The sequence below is a fragment of the Lacerta agilis genome, chromosome 8 (genome assembly GCF_009819535.1).
Source record: "Lacerta agilis isolate rLacAgi1 chromosome 8, rLacAgi1.pri, whole genome shotgun sequence".
Taxonomy (NCBI): Eukaryota; Metazoa; Chordata; class Lepidosauria; order Squamata; family Lacertidae; genus Lacerta; species Lacerta agilis.
This window is the reverse complement of record NC_046319.1, coordinates 72,078,811-72,097,427: the sequence shown is the minus strand read 5'-3', so window position 1 is coordinate 72,097,427 and position 18,617 is coordinate 72,078,811. Positions and strand designations below refer to the sequence as shown.

At 45.8% G+C, this 18,617-nt stretch overlaps 1 protein-coding gene across 1 annotated transcript; it reads right to left on the bottom strand.

Moving 5' to 3' along the window:
• Positions 1-3,146: 3,146 nt before the first annotated feature.
• On the bottom strand, positions 3,147-17,038 carry LOC117051667. The gene is made up of 7 exons (XM_033158242.1): positions 16,885-17,038; positions 12,450-12,563; positions 11,317-11,463; positions 10,300-10,443; positions 9,864-9,998; positions 5,455-5,613; positions 3,147-4,656 (listed from the first exon to the last, which is right to left on the bottom strand). The coding sequence occupies exons 1-7, from the start codon at positions 16,931-16,933 to the stop codon at positions 3,224-3,226; spliced, it is 2,181 nt and encodes a 726-aa protein (XP_033014133.1). The 5' UTR covers positions 16,934-17,038; the 3' UTR covers positions 3,147-3,223.
• Between the last annotated feature and the right edge of the window lie 1,579 nt (positions 17,039-18,617).

Below are 18,617 nucleotides of genomic sequence, written 5' to 3'. Positions count from 1 at the left end.
GAGCTTGAATACCCTGCCCATTACCAGGCAATGGGCAAGGTGTTATGGAAGGTAAAAGCTAGAAATGGGACGCTCCAAATGCGATCTGTGTTTAGGTTAGACCCATAGCAATGAGAAAGGTGAGGCCTGCAGGTTGTTGTTGTTCAGTCGTTCAGTCGTATCTGACTCTTCATGACCCCGCCAGGCACCCCTATCCTTCACTGCCTCCCACAGTTTGGCCAAACTCATGCCAGTCGCTTCAAGAACACTGTCCAACCATCTCATCCTCTGTCGTCCCCTTCTCCTTGTGCCCTCCATCTTTCCCAACATCAGGGTCTTTTCTAGGGAGTCTTCTCTTCTCATGAGGTGGCCAAAGTACTGGAGCCTCAACTTCAGGATCTGCCCTTCCAGTGAGCACTCAGGGCTGATTTCTTTAAGGATGGATAAGTTTGATCTTTTTGTAGTCCATGGAACTTTCAAGAGTCTCCTCCAGCACCATAATTCAAAAGCATCCATTCTTCAGCAATCAGTCTTCTTTATGGTCCAGCTCTCACTTCCATACATTACTACTGGGGAAACCATAGCTTTAACTATACGGACCTTTGTCGGCAAGGTAGTGCTGCAGGTAGTGCTTAGTTAATCTGTATCCACATCATATATTTAAAGCACTCTTATACCCCTTTAAACAGTTATGGCTTCCCCAAGAGAGTTCTGCAAGCTGTGGTTAGTTAAGAGTTCTGTGAGTCATTAGGAGACCTCCTGTTCCTCTCCCAGCACTGCAATTCCCAGAGTTCCCTGTGAAGAGGGATTGATTGTTAAACCACTGTAGGAACTGGAGCTTTGTGAAGGGAACAGATAAGGTTGCCATATGTCCGGAATATCTGGAATTTCAACGGTGAAATTAGCATCCAGGGGAAAAAACCTCAACAAGTTTGTGGTTTATTCTCCCCCACCCACTCAAAAGCTCAGTTTTTGTGTCTGGATTTTTACTTCTTGAAATATGGCAACCCTAGGAACATGGAGTGTCACCACAACTCTCAGCACTCTAAACAAACTTTGTTTCTGTTGGTGAGAAGGATTAAGGGGTAGTTTGTGCTCTGCCTGTATTTATCTCAAGGAAAATTCCAAGTGTTGTGACACCGAACATCCTTTTTCTCTGGCTTATGCACAAAGCGGGGGTAGGAGGTGGGTTCCTCAGGATATTTGTCACATTCCAAATTTGGGTGATTTTAAACCTCAGTCCCACTGTGCAACTAGAGCTCCCCACCACCACCATTTTATCACAGGTGTGCTTTGCAACATGCTTTTGACCCAAGAAAAGTGCCTTAGTGGTGGGTTCATTCTGCTTTATTAGATGTTTCGCAATGCTTCCCCAATTCAACCACATGATTGCTCCCCAGAGGGACTGCAGTGCAACAAAAAGTGGTACAAAAATAAACCAGAACATTGGTAATATAAATAGTTAAGGGTTTTCATCAGGTAGTTAGAGGATATGCACTGGTTAGAAAGGAAGCCATGTGATCGTCTAAGAACTTTTGGTGCTGACCTTTAAAACCCTAAACGGCCTTGGTCCAGTATACCTGAAGGAGCGTCTCCACCCCCATCTACAGGTAGGTAGCCGTGTTGGTCTGCCATAGTCAAAACAAAATAAAATAATTCATTCCAGTAGCACCTTAGAGACCAACTAAGTTTGTTCTTGGTATGAGCTGAATAAGTGTACATTGTTCTGAAGAAGTGTGCATACACACGAAAGCTCATACCAAGAACAAACTTAGTTGGTCTCTAAGGTGCTACTGGAAGGAATTTTTTGTTTTATTTTGTTTCCACCCCCATCATTCTGCCCGGACACTGAGGTCCAGCTCTGAGGGCCTTCTGGCAGTTCCCTCTCTGCGAGAAGCCAAGTTACAGGGAACCAGGCAGAGGGCCTTCTCGGTAGTGGCGCCCGCCCTGTGGAACGCCCTCCCACCAGATGTCAAAGAAATAAACAACTATCTGACTTTTAGAAGACATCTGAAGGCAGCCCTGTTTATGGAAGCTTTTAATGTTTAATATATTATTGCATTTTAATATTCTGTTGGAAGCCGCCCAGAGTGGCTGGGGAAACCCAGCCAGATGGGTGGGGCATAAATAAATTGTTGTTGTTGTTGTTGTTGTTGTTGTTGCATGTACAAACGGTACTGAAAGCAAGATCATGTCAGACTGCCCTAGTAGTATCCTGAGCACAAGTCATCATGAATGCAGAATAAAAAATCATTTTAAAGCCCCCCCCCCCAGTGGAATATGGATGCTCCTCTCCATTTGCTGTATTTGCAATTAGCCTTTACAATGCCTAGATGGGACTGAATTGACCCTGAAGCTCATGGTTGCCTTCCTGAGCTTAGAGGAGCCCTGAGTGTAGCTTGTGACCTACTGAGCTTTGCTCTGTGTACCTGGAACATGTATATATATATCTAATTGTAAAATATAAACACCCCATTGTATATTTCCTAATAAATACAGTGTGTCAATGTGTGCTTGCAGTTGCCCATTTGTGCATATTCTCTCACACATCCACACATACTTCCATGCAAAACTCAAGCATTCCAAATTTTATTCTGGATTACACTTCTCCTTTAAACCCTGTGTGGGTTTGAATGTTATTTTACGAAAGGAAAAAGCACTAGATCAAGGGGTGGGAACCCATACTCCTTGGTTCTAAAACCAATGCTTTTTCGGGGGGGGCACAGGGGTATGCATACCCCTAAACATTTTGTGAATCTAACAGAAGAAGAAACTGAATTTTTAATTTTTTTTAAAGTTTCTTCTCTAGCACAGTGAATCACCAGTTCCATTGCTACCCCTGATGGCTGCCTCATTTCCTGTCACTGTGTTTCCTAAGTCTCAGATGGAAGCGAGCGTTTAATGTGTGAAGTAGGAGTTGGAATCTAGCACAGTGATTGGTCAGTTTTGTTGTTACCACCTCTGATGGCAGCCTCATTTCTGTTCCCAGTGTTTCCTGAGTCTCAGATGGAACCTCATGCCAGTGTGGAAGTTACTGTGAGCTGACAGCTGTGTAATATGAGGTAATGCATGTTCTTTGTACTTTTGTTCATTTACTGTACTTATTTCCCCCGATTTGAACTATAAAATGGTGATTTTCTTCAGTCAAAATGAGAGTACCCCAAAAGATTATTTTTTTTTTTAGAAAAAAAGCACTGTCTAAAACAAATCAACATACCTAACCCCAATCTCAGTCTCTGTGGGTTCAATGCAACAGGGCAGCCAACAGGAGAGAGAGACAGAAGAGACCCAAGTTGGAGACAAGGCCCAAAGCCCCATTGTCAAGGCTGCCTTTTCCCCCTGCATTGAGCTCTGGCAGCTTAGCATCACTGAAGAATGAGGATTCGGAGTTCTTGGTGGCAGTGTCTTCAGCACCTCGGCTCCCAGCTCCAGGTGCAGCTGCCAGGTTCACGCCGGGTCGGTTTTGGGACTGGGGCCGCTTGCATGGGATCTTCTTCTTGGGGCGTGGAGTGCCAGCTGCTGCTCCAGAAATGAGGACTGCTCCATCAGGACTGCTGGTGGCGGCTGGTGCGTTGGCAGTGATCACAACAGGGGCACCCGCCTCCACCTTTCCTCCCACGGTGGAGCCACTGGTGGCCTGGCCTGGCCGGGGAGTGCTACCATCAACGGTAATGTGCTCACCACTGGCATCTCCATGATTGCCACCAGTGGCAAAGGTTTCGCTGCTAGTAGCATGACCAGTGTGGTCCACATTGGCATTTTCTGTGGTACCGGCAGCAGGCGAGTGAGCAGACCCATGTGGCCGGGTTTCACTTTCGTAGAACACACCTGAAGGGTGGGTGGTGGCCGAACCTTCACGGTTTGCCTCGTTAGCACCCATGAACTGCTGCCCAGTGCTGATGGCCTCTTCTTCCGCCTCACATTCTTCATACTCATCATCGTCATTGCTGGAAGCCGCCACAACCATGTTGCCGACGCTTGTTTCTGAGGAGGAAGAGGAGGTGGTGGTAGCAGTGGCAGAAGTGGCATTCTTCTTGGGGACCACGACAGGTACCAGCACAACAACACTGCCATGATTGCCAGAAGAGGTGGTGTTGGTGCCGGCATTGCTCTCGTCCAAGTTGGTGGCAGCTGAGGAACCGCCCGCTGCCATGTCCTCAGAGTCTGTGGTGCCCGCGGGGGAGACGGTGTGGCCCTCTGTGTAACCACCAACGATATTCTCATTGACGACATGTTCGCCTGCAGTTGTTGAGTGGTTACGGTCGCCTTCATTGACCAAAGACTCACTCCCTTCCTTCTCACTGACCTTGTAGGCCGTCTCATTATCGATGTGGCTCCCGGAAGAAAGGTCTGCACCAGCAGGGACATGGGCAACTACGGCACTGTCTTCATCCTCGTCATCGTAGATGCAGTCAGGATTTGGTGCAGTGCCAGACGGCATGGGGGTGGCACATTCTGCCACCGTCGTGGTGTCAGCACTCTCTGCACTGTCTGCACTGTCTGCAGGGACTATGGCCTGTGTCACCACGCCGTCCACGATGCGGTCATTGCAGAGGTTGCCTTGGCAACACATGACGTCAGCATTGTCCAGCTCTTGCACCAAAGCCAGGAGAGAGCTCTGGCACATGGCTGGGGAGGCACAGCCTTTGAAGGTCACTAGACCCAAATCCCTACCAGCTGCAGGTGAAGAAAAGAAAAGGGAACAGAGACAATTAGTCAAAAGGGTTTATTGTTCCCTACAAGGCTGTTGTGAACTGCAACCCTTGTTGCACACCTTAAATCTCATATGACATGTGGCTGGCAAATGATTTGGAGAGCACCTACAATTTCTTTTGGAGTGACTTAACCTTGGGGGGGGGGGTGCCCAGTGCATGCAACAGAACTTGCACACTAATCTCCTGAAACTGAAGCACCTTGTTCTTTTGGTGTACCTAAACATTTAGCTCTGCAGCACAGGGAACAACAACTCAGAGTTTTTCTTGTGCACCTTCTCCAGAGTGGCCCTAGGAGCCAATCCTCACTGTCTGACCCATCCCCTTGCACCCTTTTGGACAGTAATCAATGCAAAGGGTTGAAAAGACTTCTTCCCAGTGACTAAAAAGTCCCCATTTTATGCTGTTTGAGACTTCTGGTTTTTCCGCCAACCGGGAAAGAGCGCGGGATCATCTCTGCGGAGAGGTCCCAAACTTTGTTAGGGTAAAAAGAGGTCTGCCTGGGCTCCGCAGACCTCGAAACCCAAGAATTTGAAGTCTTGGTGACTGGAGGATCCGGTTGCCTAACACAAAAAGAGTAACAAGTCTTCAACCCCCACCCAACCCCAGACTACTACACCTTTGGATATGGGGGGGGAGTGTCCTGCCCACTTTGCTGTTTCTGGAAGGAATGTGGACTTTAAAAAAAAATGCATGCCTCCTCTGCCTAACTGGGATGGCACCGGAAACTGAAGTGTAGGGAGTCTCGCAGATCAACACTCACCTTTACGGCTGTTGCCAATCCCCTCCAAGCACATGTTGTGGATGCCTGTGCATTGCACCTTGGAGATTGATTTTTTGGAGCACCCGGACCCAGAGCCGTTGTCATCCACACAGCTATAGCATTCTAGCCCATTCGTTGCCTGGCTTTGGACATGAAGATCTGGAAGGAGAGAAAAAAGTGAAAGAAACAGCCATGAGGCATGCCTGCATCAGTACAACCAGGAATCCTCCTGCCATTTGCACAAGCAGCAGATTGTGGACTGGACCCGCTTCCAGCTACAAGGAGTGCATGTTATTTCCTTGCTGCTTGAGTGGACCTGGCTGCCTATTTTCAACCAGACCAAGTTCTTGCATCAATTCACAAAGCCCTAAACAATGGGCACAGGGTACCCAAAAGACTGCCTGATTCCTTTGTCAGTTTGCATTTCTTAGTGCAGAAGAAATCTTTCCTATTCTGATTAATTCAAGAGGGTTCTGGGAGCTACTGTGTGTGACAGAAACAAGCAGAAGATTCATGATATTTAGGTTATTCCTTCAGAGAAGCTGAGTACAGCTAGCTTAAACTGGTTCTGTTATCTCTTCTTCAAGGTCATGCTGACTATAAAAGAAGGTGCCTGAGTTTTACTTTCTCTTTCTGTCTCTCTTCCTTCTGGTGTGGTGTTCTGTATATAGTATTACAATTTAGACCTATTATAAGTTATTGTAAAGTTAAGTCTGCTGCAACTGGACGGGGCCCAACAGAGACTCCATTTCCTCAGTGTCTTGCAAAAGAATAATGTTAAACAACAACTGATGAACTCCTTTTACCGGTCCACAATAGGAAGTGCCCTTTCATATTGTATCACAGTGTGGTATGCTGGCCTGACAGCCACGGACAGAAAGTCTCTACAGAGGGTGGTGAATACAGCACATGATAACATGGGTTGTCCCTTGAGTCCGCTAGATGACATTGCAAGGGATCGTTGGCTTAGGAGAGCAAGAAAAATTCTCAATGATGACTCACACCCCGGCCATCACCTCTTTAATCTTCTACCATTGGGGAGGAGGTATAGAAGTATTATCAGCCATACCAACAGGCTAAAAAATAGCTTCTATCAGTGGGCTGTTAGGCTGTTGAATGGAAAATAACATAACAAAATTGACTTGTGAGGTGGTGTGTTGTTCAATAAGAGATTGAGTGTTGGGGGGGGGAGGGAGGCTCGTTTAATTTCATTGTACACAGGTTGTACAATGACAATAAAGATAGTATTATTATTACTTCTTACGGACACTGCCAGTCCTGAATGTATTGGATTTGTGACCATTATGCACATTTGCTTTCAGTAGCAGTAAAGCTCTGCTGGATGAAATACAGTTGCATCTGGAATCCTGCAACGTGTTTAAGTTTTTATTCTGATAACTATATGTTGGAGTTCTGCTCTGGGTCAATATTCAATAGAATTCAATGAGTAGAATTTATACTGTTTCTGGATCACCAAGATCCTCCAAAAGAGTAGGCATGCTGCTGCAGTTTGGCTGACCTTTGACAGCGACCAAGACTTCTGTCTTCACCAATAGAAGCCCAACAGGAGCCACCCTTGCCTTCTCTGCCTGCCATGGTCCCGACAGAAATCACCAATGGATGTTCTGCCTTGTTTGGCCCAAAGAGACAATACATTCAAGGCTAGCTATACCAAAAACAAAAACAAGACCAAGACAGGGCGGAGGAGGTCACCTGTAGAATATACCAGTGTCCTCAGCAGACTGCATCCCTTGTCTGTAGTCCTCTAGAAGTTGCCAGGCTACAACTCCCATCAGCCCTGAGCATAGACCAGGTAGCCTGGCAGCGAAAAAGGGGCTAGAGGAAAGGTCTTGCTCTCGCTCTCTCCTAACACTGGAACTCATGGGCATCCAATGGAGCTGAACACTTGAAGGTTCAGAACGGGGGAAAGAAGGTTACTTCTCCGTGCAAGGCATAGTTAAACTATGGAACTCACTCCCCCAAGAAGCAGTGATGGCCACCAAGTTGGATGGCTCTAAAAAAGGACAGGAGAAATTCATGGAGGAAAAGGCAATCAATGACGACTAGTCATGATGGCTGTGCTCTACCAAGAACATCTGGAGGACCCAAGGCCCCACCACCGCTGTTGCAGATGAATGAGATAACAACTGAGAGTGGCTTAGCACGCTGGGGAACCCACTGTCACAAGAAAACAAATGGATCCTATACTAGGGTTACCAGGTGTCCCCGTTTCCCGGGGACAGTTCCCGGATTTGTGAATAAGTGCCTGGACAAATTCCATCCCTGGAATGTCCCTGGATTTCATCTGATGTCCCCGGGAAATGCAGCAGCAGCAGTCTCGGCAGCCTGGAGCAGTTGGCTCTGGCTGGCTTCAGGAGCTACTCGGAAGTCCCATATGATGGTGGTGCAGGGGCTCTAAGATGCAGCTTCTGGGCTGCTTCCACCTTCCCTGACCCCAGCAACTAAGCAGGGATCTCTCAGGCAACGGGAAGCCTCCCTTCCCAGCTGAGGGATCCCCGTCCTCTCCTGCTTGCATGCAAGAACGAATGGGATTGGGGCTGCTCCGATGGGAAGGGAGGCATCGCGCTGCCTGAGTCTTGCCGCCACCACTGCTCTTGGCCCTCCTTCTCCGCCTTCCATGCCACTGAGCACCGCTTCCCCACCACCACCAAAGAATCAACTCAGGGGCTGCCCAGGCTCAGGGAGAAAGGAGATAGAAGCCTCAGAGGAAGGGGAAATGTGGCGGTTGAGGTCAGGGCGGCCGCTGCCCCTCTGCCACCGCTGTCGTTTCACATTCAAAAAATCATTAGACGGCACTGGCACATTGTGCAAGACATTCTAGGATGTAATACTGTGCCTTTGTTTGCAAAACGGCGAACGAGATCCCTTAAAGATTCTTTGGTTCACACAGATATTCAACCTATGTTGACCCAACAATTTTTTTCAGGCCCGCCACAGGGCTTTTATAGATGTGGACACTGCAGTGCATGCAAGTATGCTCTACAGGTTAAAGAATTCACAAATGTGAAAGGGTACAAGTTTGTAATACATTCTTTTGCGACATGTGCCACGTCCCGAGTTGTGTATGTTATCAGGTGCCCGTGTGACTTGTTGTATGTGGGATATACACTTAGACCTATAAAAACTAGAATTTCTGAACATAGATCTAGAATAAGAAACTGTGTGATGGATGCTCCTCTTGCTGCACACTTTTTAGAAGCATCACACACGGATGAAGATCTTTCCTTTTTTGTTATTTGGACTTATTCTGGCCCGTTAGAATTAGCAAAGACAAGATTATTGCAGAAAGAAGCCAGATTTATTTTCTTGCTTAATACACTACATCCTGCTGGTCTTAATACAGATATAGATTATAACTGTTTCTTATAATCCAGATCTTGTCTTTTTTCTCCCTCATCATTTTTTGAATCTGATACTTGTTCTATATACACTTCTGGTCTTTAATTTTGAAATATTTTACATTTGCAATTTAATTAAAACATTTTTTGTGTGTTTGTCCCTTTAAGGGCCTTCTAGAACAATCCGAATTAGTAACACCTGTATCTCTTGGTTGTATACCTATATATAGTTAGCTCTACTTGGTATGTTTGTTCCACCCTCTATACTCTTGTTGTTCTGTGTTTGCGCATCTACTTCAAGTGGTATGTATAACAGCATTCATTTGGCGGGTTGATAACATACATTTTGGTTTAAGATACTGATTTTGTATCTCCTTTATATCATATCATACAGCGTATTTGGTGCTGAAGAAACCTATTTTTATTCCTGTTGTTCTGTGTTTACGCATTTACTTCGAGTGCGTTGTTGCTGATGAAGCCGAATTTAGGCGAAACAAGGCTTAAAACCCGGGTAACCTTGTCCCTTGTTTGATGTTTTCTTCGTTACTTCTTTATCCTATTTTGGAGTGGCAATACAGCAAAGTTATTTTTTGTTCAACTTTATCTTCGTGGCAACTCCATCTGCATCTTTTGAATGGCGTAACTACAGAACCATCGCCAACCAATACGACCTGCATTATATCCCTCTTGGGACCTTGATCTATAATATGTGAATCCCATGATACTTATGGACACATGTTGAAGGCATATATCTACAGTTGCATGGTTGTACCTATCTATCACTATGTCTGAGATTTATATTATATTTGTTTATATGTACAATTGTTAAGAGTTGTGATTATTTTTCAGCCGGTCACGATTTTTGTGTGTTTGGCACCGCTGTCGCTGCAGCATCAGTGTCCTGAACGTGTGGTATTTATTTATTTATTTATTTATTTATTTATTTATTTATTTAAAGTGTCCCCAGATTCATTGAAAAAAAATCTGGTAATCTTATACTATACCATACAATTCTATATCTGATGTCCAGCTATCAAGTTTAGTAGTTACCTGGGTTGAAGGTATTGCAGAGGGCTGTTGAGCAGCAGCTGGCATGGATGGTACGGTCTCCAGAGTGGAAGCTCAAGGTCTCCTGGCACCGCGGGAGGTTGGTGCAGCCCTTCATCTTCATGTTGTCATACTGACCTGCAGGCATAATTGACAGCGAAAGACATAAGACACTGCAGAACCCATCGTGGAGGAGGGGAAGTCTATCAATGGCTACTAGTCATGGTGGCTATGTTCTGCCTCCATAGTCCGAGGCAGTAATGCTTCTGAACAGCAGTTGCTGGAAACCTCAGGAGGGGAGAGCGCTCCCTTGTGGTTGGGTCCTGCTTGCAGGCTTCCACAGGCCTCTGGTTGGGTCTCCACAGGTCCCTCCCATCATCACCTCCCTCCCTACCTCACACATCCTGCACTGCCTACCACCCTACCACCACCAACTCACCCAGTTTTCCGGTGACGGCAAGATCCAAACACTGGTCCTGATCCCCAGCACAGCTGATCTGAGTGCGAGAAGCTTCGGGGCACCAGGCTCCTTGGGTGGCACAGCTGTGGCAGCGCATGTGATTGACAGGGGCTGGATGGGAGACTGGGGGGGAGACAGGAGGTGGGGGTTAGCATGTGCTTAGGGAGGGAGAGCACAGTGAGATGGCAAAGGAGGGCAGAGAGAGAGGGTGGGTGGCATCCTATGGACAATCAGCAAGGGAGCCTGGGAGTGGTTTTTTTTATTTAAAAAATGACTTTCTTTATTTCATTTAAATCCTACCTTTCCTCCAAGGAGCTCAAGGTAATTAATGAACTGAACAGAGTGAAAGGTTATGAGTCACGGGGGTGCAGAGATCATGTGAATGAACTTAGTGCTTAGCTTATATTCTCAGTTGCTATTTTGTGAATGTTTTTTAATATTGTTTTATAGATTCTAAATACCGCGTTGATTTGTTAATCACATGACTTGCCGTAATTGTGAGGGTTAGCTTATTTTTTAAGTTGATGTTTTAGGGTTCTTTTTTATAGATTGCAACTGTTTTATTGATAATTCATTAATTATTTTATATGATGCATGCTGCATTCGTGATGTGCTATTATGTTTTATTATATTATGGTTATTTATTGGTTGTAAGCCGCTTTGAGTTTCATTTGAATGAAAAGCAGCATAAAAATACAATCAATCAATCAATCAATCAATCAATCAATCAATCCCCATTCTATCCTCACAACAACCGTGAGAGATAGGCCAGGCTGAGAGTGAGTTGACTGGCCCAAGGTGAGCTTCATAGCTGAGTGTGGAGTCGAACCCTGGCCAAGGGTGAAAACGGGTAACAATGGCAGACCTCTAGGTAACTCTCTCTTGGAAATTTCATGTATTGTCTCGATACACTTTCAGCCTCCCTCAAAATCCACCCCCCCCAAAAAAAAAATTCAACCTGGTTTCATTTTGGGTGCCGTCAGCCACGCGACTCACCAAAGTAGGTCTCATTGTTACAGCCATCCTCGGCACAGTAGCGTGCCTGGTACGAAAGAGACATGAGATGAGAGTTGAGAGAGATCGATTCGTGGGGGAACAGCTGGCGGGCACAGCCTTTCCTCACCGACTGGAATTCCAGGAAGCCTGGATAGGGAAAGAAATAATGTTGTAGTTACCATAGCATTTCACAAACTGGAACCCGAGCCCAGTTTTCCTTTTGCTGTATGAAATCCAGAGGTACCTTTCATTTCATTCCCACACTACTATATATTAGGGCAAATCAAGCAGGGGAACTCTCGGAAGTAAGTCAGGCTGGGCTGAGAAGAGCCCTGCCTTAAGCCTGCTATGGTCACGCTCTGAGGAAGGTCTGACCATTGGGCATCACCTTCACCTCTACTGACCCACTTCTGCTGCCCATTGATACTTCTGCAAACCATGATTTCCCCCCCCCCCCCAAGCTTGCCGATAGCTTGCTCTTGTTTCTCATCGCCTCTTTTCACTACAATCCTGTTGGGGGCCCATGAACTACAAACCCCGAATTTGGGATCCTCTACAAACCTGTGTCAAAGTTTTTGGGGGGGCAGCAAAACCCCCACATTTTGCAGCACCCCACAGACTGAGTAATCAGTATGTCAAGCATGGGGTTCCTACTTAACATTAACTATGAACCCCAAGGTTTGGGGTTCCTGTTGGCACTCACAGCTTAAGTTTTCTATTGCAAGGAGAGAGAAACACACACATGCTCAGCTCCCAAAACAATTGGCGGGCTTCAGGATAGGTTACGGTAGTTAGTATTGTTTTCTCATGCCCCAACCTCAAATTTCCCCGGAAAGCATGGTGATGGCAAGGTGATAAAGGCAAGACCTGAAACCTCAGGTTTCCTCTACTACGCCCTCTAACAGCAACATTCTGCCCACCCCAACCACCAGACTTTTTATTGTTGATCACCAAGCCCAATATGAGGAGGAGTTATGTGAAGCTCAAAAGCTAGCTCACTGGTTTGTGACTTTATTTAGCCCCGATCACATTAGAACTCTGTTCTAATTTGTTTGTTTTTAGAACGAACAGGTTTTTTTTGTTTACAAAACAAACAGGAAGTACCCATGACCACCGCTAAAAATGATACTTACCAACATAAGCCTTTCGGACAGATGTTGAGCAGCTGGCCGAAGGATCTTCGCACGTCACGTTCTCTCCTAGGCAATCGTATTCACCGTGACACGTGTTGCATTGCAAGGAAAAGGCTGGAAGAGGACGGAGAGAAATTGGTCAGGTCTAAGGCTGCTTCTTCCACGCCGTCCTTTAGCATCTGTGCAACAGGCAAATATTCAACAGGTGTGCTTTCCCCCAATATGGGGAGATTTTGGGCTCATCCATACTTTTGTTTGACTTTAACTTTAATGCATACTGATAAATTCCCCCAGATCCAGAATTGTAGAGTTGAAAGGGACCACGAGGGCCATCTAGTCCAACCCCCTGCAATGCAGGAATCTTTTGCCGAATGTGGGGCTCAAACCCATGACCCAAAGATTAAGAGTCTCATGTGTGTGGGTCGAACCCTTCACGAGGGAAAAGTGTGCCTGTTGGATGCCATCTGCCGGCTGCTCAGCTGTGGAACTGAGTTACGCAATGAGGAGCACATTGGGAATATGTCATGCAGGCTCATCAGATTTTAATCTTTCTCATTACACACCACGAGTATCAGTTCCACATTTCTTTGCATAATGGATTTCACTTGCATCACGTGCAGTTTAAAATAAATAAGCAAGAGTTGGCAAGCACAAAGTGCTTATCTCTCCAAGTTTTTTATTCCAGGACTGACATTGCAGTGTGTGTGTCAGTCAACAGCAGGCATCGTGATCCTTAGTTGGCACCCAATGAACATCAGCTGACTGCATTGTGGAATGGTCTGAAAAGTGACAAGAAAATGCTATCCCAGAAAGCATGGGATAACCATTCCACTTTATGTAACCTCCCCACGATCAAATCAGAATGAATGTTGAATAAATAGTTGGCAGGTGTCTAGGTTCCCCATAAAATGGCTTCTCCTCCACGGAATCCTGGGAGCTGCAGTTTCTTACGGGTACTGAGAGTTGTTAATAGACCCGAGGGTTGCAGTCCCCTGGGAAGAAGGGTTTATTGTTAAACTGTTCTGGAAATTGTAGTTCTGGGGGGAGGAATAAAGGTCTCTAACAACTCTCAGCATCAGTGCTATTTTTCTAGAAAAAGAGGTGCTGGATCTCACCATGAACCCTTGTTCCCTTATAATAGCAATGGCAGTTCCAGTGAGTTCTGGCTGGGAAAAATAAAAAGCCCTTCTTGGCACACTTAACAAACTACAGTTCTCAGGATTATTTGGCGGAAGCCAGGACTGTTTAAAGTTGTAGGGTGGGCATGAGTCCCCAGTTCAGTAGGACTTCAGAATAAACACACAGTGCAGGAAGACATTAAAGAGAAATTAATCCCCACATAGTGAACTTTTAGCAAAGACAGGCTCCCCCTTCCTTCTCAATTAGTGAGGGCAGGCGTGGAGAAAAGGGGGGGGGACTCCAGATACTTGAAACAAAACACACAAGCACACACACCCCATCCTTACCATTAGCCATGCCAGCTGAGGCTGATGGGAGTTTTGGTTCAACAACATCTGGAATACATCAGTTTCCTTGTTTCTGGTATAGTGGCTCCTCCCATGAGGACCAGAAACTTCGTCTCCTTGTTGTTGTTGTTGTTGTTGTTGTTGTTGTTGTTGTTGTTGTCTTTTCAAAGATTAGGCTCCAATTTTTAAAGACAACAACAACAAGAACAAAAGAGAATAGGTTTCTGGGACACGTGTTTATGGGATGCACGGAACCGCACCCCACATAATTAGTCATTCTGGTCTCCAGAATTCCTAGACCAGAGAACCCGGGAAGCCAGAGAATCACGTTGTTTACTAATTGTCCTCTTTCCATCATAAGGTAAAATCGCTGTCCGTGGAGGAGGAGGAGGAGGAGGAGGAGGAGGAGGAGGAGGAGGAGGCACCTTCTGGGTGTTTATGTCAAATTTGGGACAAGTCAGTCTCAGGGTGGGGCTTCCCTACGCTGCCTCCCAGTCCTCTCTCTCCCTCTCCTTGCTACAGAAGCTACAGAAATAGTAAGGTGGCAGGTGGATGTGGGTAAGGAACTGTGGGGATTGAGAGGGAAGAAAGTGAAGATTGCCTAGACTGAAAGATTGGGAAAGAAAAGGAAAGCTCCCAGGCAAGAGCTAGGAAGGTCTGCCATTTTCTGTGCAGTGGCTAGGATTAAGTACTGTCTTTGGCTAGAAAAAATATAAGGTATTTGGTGCACTGTTTTTTTTTGCATTTTAGTTACCTGGTTGCTGATTTTTGCCTCCCTTGTTTTTGATGCTGTTGCTCTTACAATCATCTGTATTTTATTGCATATTTATTATATATAATTCTATAATAATAGTACTGCATAGGATTAGATGCCCATTGGGATCTTTCCAATTCTACAGATCATAGAATCACAGCATTATAGAGCTGGAACTATCCTGACAATCATAGTCCAACCTGAATATGCAGCTGTCCCATACAGGGAACGAACCTGCAACCTTGGCGTTTTCAGCTCCATGTTCTAACCAACTGAGCTACCCCATGATTCTAACTCTTTCAGTATTTATGAGGTATAGGTATTATGTTGCGTGTTGATGTTTGGATTCTATGTTGCAAACTGCCCCATGGTCTTCAGACAAAGGGGATCTAAAAATTTAGTTAATTAATGTCAGGCCAGAGCAAACTAGTGAGCTCTCACAGCTGTTTGACCTGGCTGACAGCCCAGACCAGGGAGGGAGGACTGATAAGAGAGCTGCAGAGGAAGAGGCAGAACAAAGTGCTCAGCTCAGAGAGACCCAGGACATATCAGAATATAGCTCTTTGGAGTATCATACCCCTCCCCTCAGCGTGCTGGAGCGTCGGAGGGGTGGGCTACAAGAGAAGGGGAAGTTAACGTCAATTAAGCGACGTCAGAGGGTGGTGTTCTCACGTAGTGTTAAAGGCAGGAGAAACCACGCTGTACTCTCAGATGAGTCATCAAGCGAGTAGTCAGAGGTTCTGAGAGCAGGGAGCTTGGTTGTTTTCTTTTAATAAACTCAACTTCTCTGAATTAACGTGTGCGCGTCTTGCTGCTGTTACAGCTAATAAGCTGCCTTAGACTGAGACAGACCTTAGGGTCCATCTTGCTCAGTATTGTCTACACTGAGTGGCAGCTGCTCTCCAGGATTTCAGCTCTCCAGCTCTACCTGGAAATGGTGGGAATTGAGCTTTGCACCTCCTGCATGCAAAAAGGTGTTCTGACACCATGCTGTGGTTTTTCTCCTGTAAAGGCTGGTCCTCAATAGCACAATTAAAGAACTTTGAACTTTGCTGGAGAAGCAGGTCATGTCTCAATGCAGGAAGCCTCATTTCATGATTTAGCCTGTCCACCTCATTGCTGCAGTAGCCTGGAGTGAACTGCATCCCTTAGCCTTGGTTCACTTTGTTAGGGTTGCCAGCAGACTGGAAAAGCAACAAAGCAGTGAGGTCATAGCTCCTTAAGGAAGATTTGAATTGCAGGAATCCACGTCTGCACTAGCTACATTTCAAGCACTATTATACCACTTAAAACAGTCCTGTCTTCCCCTGCAGAACCCTGGGAGATGTAGTTTGTGTCCAAAGTGATGAGAGCTGTTAGGCGACCCATATTCCCTTCATGGAGCTACCGTTCCCAGAGTGGTTTAACCATCCATCCCTCTTCCCAGGTAACTCTAGGAATTTAAATGCATTTAAGTGCGGATGATGCCAAACTCTGCTTGGCTAGAACTAAACAATATCACTGGGCAACTGCTATAGATCCAACCGCTGTTACAGGAGCAGCTACTGAGGAGGGAATATTTTGGGCATATCTGCATTACAGACTTACAGGGCAATCCCATGCATCACTGAAATTCCTTATTGTGGGGAAAGCATACCGAATGTAAGATTTAAGATGACGTCAAAAGGATAAAAGAGCAGGACTGACGAAAAAGCGCTTGTGATCCTGCAATATCAAACCTGCCCCCAGAGATGGATGAACCATTAAGCAAAATGAGCATGTGCTAGGGCATCAAGGGAAGGGGGGCACCACAGAAATTTTCCACTGTCAGTTTTTCCATGGACCCGCAACTCTGCTTTTCAGTTTACAAATTCTGAGACAAAATTCATCTATATTAATTAAAGCACAAAATTTGGCTGCAAACTAGTAAATAAATTGTTCGTATCATGGAGTAAAGTGGAAGTACACAAAAACAAACATTATTTTCCATCTTACCGTAGGTTTCCTTTCGAGAAATAAAAAAATATTTTACGGTTTGTTATCGTTGATATTTTAAATTAGATATATATGGGGGCAACCGAAACCTTTTAAGTGCTTGGGGCCTCTAAAGGTCTTAATCTGGCCTTGCCTGCACCACTGAAAGCTGAACTAAAAGTGTGCATTCTGCAACATCATTATAAAAAAAATAACAACAACAACAACAATAGTAATTCCTATCAACCCATCTTTAGTTTACCTTGGTAGAAGAGAGCAGGTAGCAGCAAAATTGCCCAAGTCTTGGCCATCTTGAAACAGTTCTAAGATCCTCACTGTGTCCTGAGCCCCTGTCTCTGACCTGCTGCCTGGCACTGCCTTTAATAACCTCCTAAATACTCCCACCCAATCCTGCCCTTCCGTAAGGACCAGCCCCAAACAAAGGAGCCACTTTGAACTCCCAATTGGTCCCAGGCTGGGCTCTGCTGCTTTCACAATGGCTGGGAGGGGACAGTGCAAATGAGGGTTGCTAGGCACGTGAGCGAAAAGCATGGAACCAGAGGACATGTTGGACCGGACCCACCTGGTATCAAGGTGAGTCACAGGCCAGGACTCCACGAGGAGATGTTTGGAGCATCCCAAAGGATGGATGGGAAGGCGGGGATGTGTCAGGCTTCAGGAATCTAGCCAGTCTGGTTGGGATGGGAGGGAAAGCTGGAGGAAAGGATACCAAAAGCAACAGAGAGGGAGAAACTGAAGCAGGGAGAAAGAGAAAGGCAATCAGAACATAAGAAGAGTCTGCTGGATCAGGCCAGTGGCCCATCTGGTCCAGCATCCTGTTCTCACAGCAGCCAACCAGATACCTGGGGGAAACCCACAAAACAAGACCCAAGCACCCTTCCCTCCTGTGGTTTCCAGCAGCTGGTATTCAGAAGCATTCCTGAAATTTGTCCAATCCTCTTTGAAAGCCCTTCAAATCTGCAGCCATCACTGGCTCCAGTGGGAGCAAGTTCCATAGCTGGACTATGCACTGTGTGTTTCATTTTATCTGTCCTGAATCTATGAAGAGAAGCAATGAGAAGCAAGGCCCAGATTCTGCAGCATCATTCACCACTAGACAACAGGTTTTGTTTTTTTTGTTTTGAGGAAATGCTGTAGCTCAGTAGCCTTGCAAGCAGGAGAGCCCAAATTAAATTCCCGGCATGCCCAATTAGGGTGGGAAGAAGCTCCCTGTCTGACACCCTGGAAAGGTGCTGTTGGCGAGTGTAGATGTTAATGAGCTGCATGTAGCAAAAATCAAACTCAGTATAAGGCAGATTTCTATGTCCCGTGAGGGAGTCTAACTTTAGGCAACCAGGATGCTGTATCTTTAAACACAATCAAGTGCATTGTACAGTGGCTTCCCTCTGAATCTGCAGAACCTGCTGCCATTCAAGAAGTGTAGCTCATCATCCCAAGGCATTTGAGTTCCAGAGATAAAAACTGAACTACTCAAACACTGAGGTTTAACAGTTAGAATTATTACAACTGTTGAGAAGATGAATGTCAAAATCTTGTGGTGTTGATTTACCTCTGGTTGGAATGTCCGAAAGCGGTTTTTGCAATCCTTTCCAATCTCTTCCACAGAGTTATTGAAATAGAACTGGGTTAGTTTTGTTGATTTACAGGGTGCAATAAACATGTCCCTTGTAAGAGTTTGATAAACCACCTTCTCATGGCAGTGTCCACAGAGCTCTATTTACATTGCAAAGACACATACGGATGTACTATCCACAAGTGGTACAATCTGGGATACTTTGGCATCCAACCAAGTCATCTCATTTGCGTAAGGACCTCCTGTTCTACAGCAGAACTTGCCCTCCTTATTTTCTCCTTGTGCCCCCCCCAAATCTGCTCCAGAACGTTGGGGTGACCCCAGAATAGATGGGGGTGCGCAGAGGGAAGAGAGGGTGGGGAATCTTCCATTCCACAAGCAGAAGCCTTTGCATGAATGAG

What these genes read in the sequence shown, in the direction of transcription:
- LOC117051667 (XM_033158242.1), bottom strand. Translation starts at nt 16,933, where the DNA reads ATGGCCAAGACTTGGGCAATTTTGCTGCTACCTGCTCTCTTCTACCAA. An exon ending in ACCTGCTCTCTTCTACCAAG is followed by an intron (nt 12,564 to 16,884) that starts GTAAACTAAAGA and finishes GTCCTCTTCCAG; the next exon opens with CCTTTTCCTTGCAATGCAAC. An exon ending in TGCCGTCACCGGAAAACTGG is followed by an intron (nt 9,999 to 10,299) that starts GTGAGTTGGTGG and finishes TTATGCCTGCAG; the next exon opens with GTCAGTATGACAACATGAAG.